At 32.2% G+C, this 8,342-nt stretch overlaps 1 protein-coding gene across 2 annotated transcripts; it reads left to right on the top strand.

Annotated features, from left to right (window-relative positions):
* The first annotated feature begins 777 nt into the window (after window positions 1–777).
* Window positions 778–4,585, top strand: LOC119635720 (angiogenic factor with G patch and FHA domains 1). 2 transcript variants are annotated; one of them, XM_038030698.1, is made up of 11 exons: window positions 778–996; window positions 1,048–1,216; window positions 2,389–2,525; window positions 2,590–2,700; window positions 2,765–2,785; window positions 2,905–3,262; window positions 3,387–3,547; window positions 3,612–3,939; window positions 4,014–4,131; window positions 4,193–4,292; window positions 4,361–4,585. In XM_038030698.1, exons 1-11 carry the CDS (start codon window positions 802–804, stop codon window positions 4,523–4,525), a joined length of 1,863 nt encoding a protein of 620 aa, XP_037886626.1. In that variant the 5' UTR covers window positions 778–801; the 3' UTR covers window positions 4,526–4,585. The 2 variants fall into 2 exon arrangements, with proteins under 2 accessions (XP_037886626.1, XP_037886627.1); XM_038030699.1 differs by lacking the exon at window positions 2,905–3,262 and having other exon boundaries at window positions 2,765–2,852.
* Window positions 4,586–8,342: the final 3,757 nt, after the last annotated feature.

Here is an 8,342-nt window from a genome sequence, read left to right as displayed (position 1 = left end):
GACCAAGACTTCTATGAGAGAGGCATTTTGAAGTTACCTTTAAAATGGCAACAAATCATACAACAAAATGGTGCATATTTGACCCAAATCGGACAATCCGAAGCATGTTAAATAAAGTCCTGAAGTTCATATAAAAATAATGGATTTCTTTTTCCCCAAACTAATATTTACACATCCCAGCGAATTTTTGGTTGTTAATTTGCTGAATAACAGAAGACGAAGAAGCACGATATTAAGATTGTGTGTATAGAAAAGCACAAAAACATCTATACACAAAATTATGGCTTTAAAAATTTATGAGTATTCAAATTTCTACATTAAAAGGAGACGTAAGCATACAAATCAATTTAGCTTGAAAACACATTTGCGAAACTCTACTTTGAAAGAAAGAATACTTGCGTGTAATTAATTTAGGTCGACTTTTAAGAGAAAAATTGTACTTACTATCACCAAATTTTTTTTTCTTTCTCTTCATACTTCACAAATGTAATTTTAGCCACACATTGTATTTTTTTAAAATTTTTTTAAATACTTGAATTAATAATTCATTTTCTAATAGTCGTTCATAATTTTCATAATTTTCCTTCGCCGCCGCTATTTTACAAATGCAACTCTAAAAGAGAGATTGTGGTAAATTTGCTTGATTTATACTCAATGCTAATGCAAAAGTCTCTCTTAATATCAATTCCTCCGTTTTCTTAACCGTAATAATTAAAGAGCTTTGGTAATCATATTTGTGGAATATGAATTTATCATGAACGTAATTCAAGATAATTGGATTTTGTGTGGTTGTTCGAAACAATGTCTAGCAGTGAAACTGAAAATAGTGAAAAATGTGAAAAATCATTGAAATCTAAACGATTTCTACAAAAAACCATCAGGGAATTGAGGCAGTTGGAAGAAGACAAATTATTTCAATATATAGAACGTCTGCACAATCTGCTAAACCGGAATGAAAGAAAATTAAAAAAATACAAAGCCAAGACGAAAAAATTGGTAAGTTGCAATTTAGAAAATTGCAAGGCATTCTTCAGTTTTGTTCTTTAGCAAAAGCAGGTTGACGGTTTTCAAAATTCGCCCAAAATCATACAAAATCAAATAAAATCAACAGATCAAAGCCGTTTACTCGAAGAAGTGACTACACAGGAACAAAGCAAAAAAGACGAAGATCAAAATAAGCATTTAAACGAAAACGAAACAAGTGATCCGAATGAAAGTAAGTTGTTTGTTCTTCATACCCTTATGGTACATAGCGTACTAAGTTTTTGAGGAAAATTTTTTTCATATAGATTCGCCTTTTATTTTTGCATATCGAGGCATATAAAGTTGTCAGCCAGCCTGTTTGCCTTATTTTCCACCAAAAGTTTCTGTCTTCAATCTACGATTCGCAAATTTTTTAAATACTTTGAGGAGTTTTGTTCCGTTGACATCTTTGGGCGCAAAGAAAAATCATGTTAAAAATGGTTTCGACCACCTTTACAATCATTCTCTATGTAGATAAGTTATATGAAAAAATTTGAAATATTCAAAAATTCGGTCTATTAAACTAATGTGAGTAATTTGGAATCATTTGAAACTCCTTCCTTATAACGATTCCTATGAAAAGTAGTTCTTCATGAAGCACAGCTGTAATAGCAACTTACCAAGAAGATTTACTGCGCCAGTTAGGGAGATTTTTTTGTATTGTCTAACCAAAAAGCTCAAGAATAATGTGTAATCGTCCAGATTACAATTTTCGTTATTTTATCAAGAAAACAAATGCGAAGTTTTATCAGCAGAAGCCTATTAGATGTCAGCTTTGCGCTGTAACGTTTTACTCGTTTTTATATCGGCAGAAATTCTATTGTAAGCGTCTATTTATGAGCACTATTACAGTTCTCCCTTCAGAACAACTGCATGTACTGAGGTAAAGTGTTGACGACTCTGCATTAGACGATTCTCGCAGGAAATTTATTTCCTGAACTTGCTTATTGCTTACAGAGATGCGCCAAAATATTAATTCTTCAGATGCATTTTATAAAACACAGAGACTTAAAAGCTAAGTTTTACTAAAGATTTAGAACCTTATGTTATATATCTAAGCCAACGACCAAGAGGCGATGAATAGTTGAATAGATTTATTATTTCTCCAGAAAATTCTATGTATGCCTAAAAATTTGCGAGAGCCAAACCCATAGCTAAATTTTCGATCATGATTTAACCAAACCTTCAACATATTCTGCTTTATCCGCACATAGATTGAGATTGACTCGAAAGAAAAATCTCTAGAAACTTTTCGAACTGCTTATAAAAATTCTATATCTTCAACCAGCTTGATTTTCTTTATGGTTTCGTTCGATAGCAAAGCGGATTTAAGGATAGCTAACTAAAGTCTATAATATTTAATAGTTTCAGCTAATGATGCCTTTACTTTTGTGGACGAGATGCGCCAAGCAGCCCAAAACGCTCAAAATATCAGCAACTTTGTTTACGAGCCAACATCAGGATTATATTATGATCAAAACTCTGGGTATTATTACAATGCGGTAATTCATACGATAGCCATTAAATTGATTGACGGAATTGATTTAAATAACTGATATTCCATAGGAGTACGGATTGTATTATGATGGTAACACAGGATGCTATTACCGTTTCAATGATGAGAAAAACTCTTATGAATTTCATTCGCAAGTCCAGGTTCAACCTACTAAAACAAAGGTTAAGGTTAAGCTTCAGGTTACAATGTCGAATAATGTAATAACTAACTGATCTGTTTTTGTAGGATATCACCAGTGACAATTACGTAAATAATTTACTTTTAAATCGTTTTTCAAAACTTTATATAAGTCGAATACGTAAAAATGCATTAGGTAAGAATAAAGGCCAGAATGTTCGATGAAAACGCGGATTTCTTTTCTACAGTTGCAGGACGATGACGAGGTAATATTTGACGAGTTTGGTGTGGTAACTGACCAACAGAAGCTTAAAATATTACGCGAGGAAAAAGAGCAAGAAAAAAGAGATAAAGAACAGCATAAACAGAGGAAAGGCAGGACGACCACAGAGCATAAAGGAAGTGAAAAATCTAAAAAACGTAAGCATTCTCGTAAACGTTCACTTTCTGGTAGTGACATGGAGAGCGATAAAAAAGTTAAAGCGGATATTGAAGACGGCGAATTATCAACATCGAGCAGTAGCGGCGTCAACGATAACAGCGATACTAACTCAGAGGAAGACAAGCAAAAGGTACCGGTTTTTAAGAGCGGTGGTCGTTTTCAAGGTATGATTTTTGACATTTCACTGTAATGAAAAGAAATTCGTGTTCTTGCGTGTAAACTGACCATGGCAATCTTACATTTCAACTTTAAGAAACTTTAACAATGTAATTTTATTTTATTTTGTAGATATTGCCAAAAAATATCCTCCTTCTTTACGTATAATTGTCCAGGAGACTAATCTTGAAGACTTAAAGGTGGGTAGCTTAAGTATTATTACTTATAAAGGCGGCAGTTTAGGACGAGAAGGTAATCACGATGTTATTATACCTGATGTCAACGTTTCTAAAGTGAGTTAATTGAAATCTCTTCTGAGTTTTTATAATCTTTCTTGTTTTTTTTTTTTTAATTAAGTATCACCTGAAATTTATATACGACACAAAAAAATCGGTTTATAAATGCGTCGACTTGGGTTCGCGCAATGGAACTCTGTTAAATGGCCAACGTATGTCTGTATCTAAATCGGAAAGTGACTGTCATAATATAGTTCACGGGAGCGTTTTGCAAATTGGTCAAACTAAACTGTTGTGTCACGTGCACGAAGGTAACAGTACTTGTGGATTATGCGAACCTGGTTTGTTAATCGATTCATCACGTGAAACATCTACCGGTTCTGCTGTCGTTCTCTCGCATAAAGAACAACTAAAGAAATTACAGAAAAAGTATGGCTTAGAGAATGAAAGTAAGTGACGCGATAAACGGCAATTATTTTATTGGAAAGACGTACGTACCATTACCTTTATTATATGTTTTTAGAATTTGTTGATGCCAAACAACAAACTTCCAACAACTATAATGACAGAGCTGCTACGAGACGTTTACATGTTGGCAGTAGCACGGATAAAGAGAAAACTCAAACAGCCTCTGTGGACACGTAAGGGTTCTTTTCCTTGAGAATTTCAAAAGCAGTGCTAAACTATATTTGATTATTGTAGCGAAATCCCTAGTGACAATAAAGGATTCAAAATTCTTTCGAAACTTGGCTGGAGTAAAGGAGAAGCATTAGGCAAGACTACCACAGGTCTTCTTGAGCCCGTATGTTATACTTTTATACGTATTTCGTTTCGTACTTCGCAATGAGAGTGAGTGCGTTTTAATTTTAGATCAATGTCGAATGTAATACCGGCACTAAAGGTTTCGGTTGTCAAGATTCTATTGCGGCCACAAAGTTAAGCTCATCCGAGAAGAAGAAATTGGAAATGATGAAGAAGACTCAGCAACGTTATCAAAATGCTGACATATTCGACATTAATGATAAAAGTAGTTAAATTAATTCTACTAAAATGGCATGTTTGTTACCACTAATATAATAAAAAATTATTCGATCCCTCATCCTAATTAATTTTGTTTTCTTTAACGCTATGATTGTTGATAATGAAATCTAATTTACGTAAAGTTTACATAAATGGATTATTTCAGTATAAGTCCAAGTAATTATAATGCTGACAAAGGGGCCAAACTTGAGCTGTTGTATGTGGAAATTTTTTGCAAGCACTACATACAATCTATAATAATTTACGTAAAGTTCTTTTGCATAATTCAGGTCCTATATCCTCTTTGGCAGGCGTTGTTAGCGAACACACCTATATACACATACTACATAAAAGTTACAGACAATTCCGGCAAATCTCGACCAAGGTAGGCATCGTTATCGACGTAGTATTTTATGGTCGCGCGCCAACGACGGTCCAAAAAGAGTAGGCCGGGGTTGCCGTAATAATGCCGTTATAATGAAGAAATTTAAAAGAAGGAAGGACTTATTAAGATAGCTTGGCTATGTATACATATGTACATACATGTTTTTATGTTTTTTCGAAATTCTACATGCAGACAGCCTTAACACCTTTTTATAGACCGTATTCAGAAATATTAAAAATTAATTTTTGAAAATTTAAAAAGTAGTAGTAAAGATTTATGTTAGGAGTTTTCCATAAGTGTTACCAAAAGTTTTTCTTAACATTCTTTTTTATCTACACAAAAGTAAATTTTTGTTTTTTTTAAATTTAATATATATATATAATTTTAATTATATATACATATATATACACAAACACTTTTTAGAGCTGAGTAATGATTTAATTTCTCTTTTAGGGTTCAAAGCTTAAGCAATGGAGCGCTATAGTCAAAAAACTGCTGATGGAGGAAATGATAGAAAACGAGGCGGTTTGTGTAACTTTTGTTTTGATCGCAACTAATATTTGAAAATCGCTTACTTAATCGATTTTCGCGTTCATTGACCACACTTTCCTGGTTTTCTTTCAAACGAAGATAAGCAAGGCATACAATATAATAATTCAAAATTCGAATTTGGTAACATCTGAGAGTAATTCAAAAAGCCCATCCGCATTTGTGGACAATTGAAAATAATTGAAAAAGTTAGTCTGCGTCCGTATATCACCTCAGTTCGTGGAATAGAAAAAAACTTTTCGTCATTGATATAAAAATATAATAATAATTACTTAGCAGATTTTGTTCTTCAAAATTAAATTAACTGCTCGTTGGAATTTTTTTTTATGAAAGCACTCGGAAAAAAAATTGTATTAAAGCGTATCATACAATGAGTTTCAAAATTTCATTTCGCCAATTTAATAATTTTTGATACGATTAGAGGTATTATTAACGGCCCATATAATATTATTATTATTATTATTATTTTAATTTTAGACTAATGAAATAAATTCTTAGACTAAAAAAATATATTGGTTTACGTCATAATTTAAGTGCTCGTACATGTATATGCTCTTTAGAGAAAAAGCGTTTATGTTCTCAATAATTTGCATAAAAATTCCAAACATGTGAGAGTCAGCGTATATGTTTGTTTACACTTCTCAATAATTCAGTATGTGTTTGTTTAAAATATGGGCACTTTAGAGAGTAAGCGTTTATGATTCGTTGTTTAGCTTCAATGCTCGCCAATAATGTCGCGCATTTTGAGTATTTAATAGAAATCCTAGTTTTTTTTCTTTTTCAAGGATTGTTGAAAACTTTTGTTTTGCAAACAGGAAAAAGACTCGCCGTCGTGGTATAATCCCTACGAAGCGAAGAAAGTAAGTTCTCTTTAGTTTAAAAGTACAATCCCTTCTATCTAGTATTTTATAAAATTTATTTTTTTTTTCAAGGTCTTTCTAATGACAGCCAAATTGTATCGTCATAACATTAAAGCTGAATCTGTTGGCATCATAAGTCCGTACATGAAACAGGTTAAATATTTGCGAAATCTTTTTGTTGATGCCGACGTAGCAATGCCTAAAATTGGCATTGTGGAGGAATTCCAAGCACAGGTATGACTTTCTTAAAATTACACTAATGTTGCAATTAATACTAATGTTAATTTCGCTTGGTTGTTTTTAAGAACGCGATATAATATTAATCTCAGGAGTGAGATCAAGCAAGGGGCATATACGTGACGATATGCACCATGGATTAGGATTCATACGAAACGAAAGATCAACCAGACTCGCAATTTCTCGGCCTCGTTGTCTGCTTATGATATACGGCAACCCCGACACACGCTTTTTGGATGCTCATTGGCGCATGATCATAAATTACTGCATCGATAATGATGCCTACCTCGGTCATTTGCCGGCAACATTGTCTGACCCATCAAAGGAACAGTTAACAATCAAGATAATTAAATTACTTTTGGTCTTAATATTCATTTTTTATTTTTTAATTAATAACATTAATTAATAAATAAAAATAAGACTATTTTCCCAGTTAATATATTTTTTAAATATGGATTCAAACGAACAACGACTAAGTTTGTATGTACAGGTCTTCTTCTTGCTGCTCTGCGAAAATTTGTTTTGCTGCAGTAGATCCGAAAAACGCCAATGATGCTGAAAACTATTAATTTAATATTTTGTCGACACATATTGATATTGTTGCGGAAGCGAAATGATGAACGCCATATATAAATGAAAATGAGTAAATTGCAATATGTCTTCTTTTCCTTTCGTTACAGGGTATATCTATACATTTTGGTGCAATAATACAGGACTTCTACAATTACCAAGTAGATGAAGAGGAGAAATTATCTGATTGGGAGAATAGTATTGAGACTAGTGATTTAGATAGTGCTGATGATAGTAGTCTCGAAAATGATTTGGAGGTATTTCTTCTAAATTTTAAGCCTTAAGTCCTTTCATTGCAGGATATATCTATACTTATACCAGAACTCTCGCGCTATATAACAAATTTCAGTTAAAGGTTTTTTTGGTCTTTATATCTCATTATTTTGTGAAAATTAGAGATTTATACGTATGTATGTAAGTTGAAAAACCAAGAAGCAAAGAATATATTAAGTGAATGGAGCTTCGCTCTACTTTATGATCAAGTAAATATATTTTACAGGTCATCGTCATCAGATGTGTCGAAACTATTTTTAAAATCATTGGACGTTATGCTTTTCCCTACTTTCCTCAATGTGGGCTGATAATCAATTAGCTGAACACTATCTGCCCTGCTTGCTAATTCTGTCAAGGCAGAGAAAACATGAATGTTATTCAAAAATCTATAATTATGTTACAATATACTTACTGTAAACTCCAAATTTAGCAAATATCGCAAATTTATTTACGTAAAGAGGAATGTGAGCGTGTGTGTGTACATTTACGAATCAAATAACTTCTAGTTTGTAATTTATGTTATAATTAAATGAAATAAGTATATAAATAAATTGATATTTGTTACATTTTATATGATTTATAATTATTTAAATATAAATAGCTTTATTTATATAATATATTTATTATATACTTAAAATAGCTTTATTAATATATATAAAAATATATATAGAAGAAATTGTTATTCTTTTTAATGGTCTCCTGATTGTGACTTGGTTTGGTCGCTTTTGCTCTTCTATCATCTCCTCTAGATGTATGTATAGTGTTGTGGAAAATACGCCAACTAAACTTATTTAATTTTACAAGTTATCCGCCCGAGTGGCTTCAAATCTCAAGTGCGCTTTAAAAGAAAAGAATTTATTCTCTGGTTAAATTTATTTAATGTGTATGTGTATGTGTAAGATATAATCTAAGTATCGATCCTTTCTTACCACAAAAGATTGTGACCAACTTAAGGATG

The sequence above is a fragment of the Glossina fuscipes genome, unplaced genomic scaffold, assembly GCF_014805625.2.
Source record: "Glossina fuscipes isolate IAEA_lab_2018 unplaced genomic scaffold, Yale_Gfus_2 27, whole genome shotgun sequence".
Classification (NCBI taxonomy): Eukaryota; Metazoa; Arthropoda; class Insecta; order Diptera; family Glossinidae; genus Glossina; species Glossina fuscipes.
Note: the sequence above shows the minus strand (reverse complement) of the source record. Positions and strands in the feature narration are given on the sequence as shown.

What these genes read in the sequence shown, in the direction of transcription:
- LOC119635720 (XM_038030698.1), top strand. Translation starts at nt 802, where the DNA reads ATGTCTAGCAGTGAAACTGAAAATAGTGAAAAATGTGAAAAATCATTG. An exon ending in AAGCCAAGACGAAAAAATTG is followed by an intron (nt 997 to 1,047) that starts GTAAGTTGCAAT and finishes TTTGTTCTTTAG; the next exon opens with CAAAAGCAGGTTGACGGTTT. An exon ending in CTGGGTATTATTACAATGCG is followed by an intron (nt 2,526 to 2,589) that starts GTAATTCATACG and finishes GATATTCCATAG; the next exon opens with GAGTACGGATTGTATTATGA.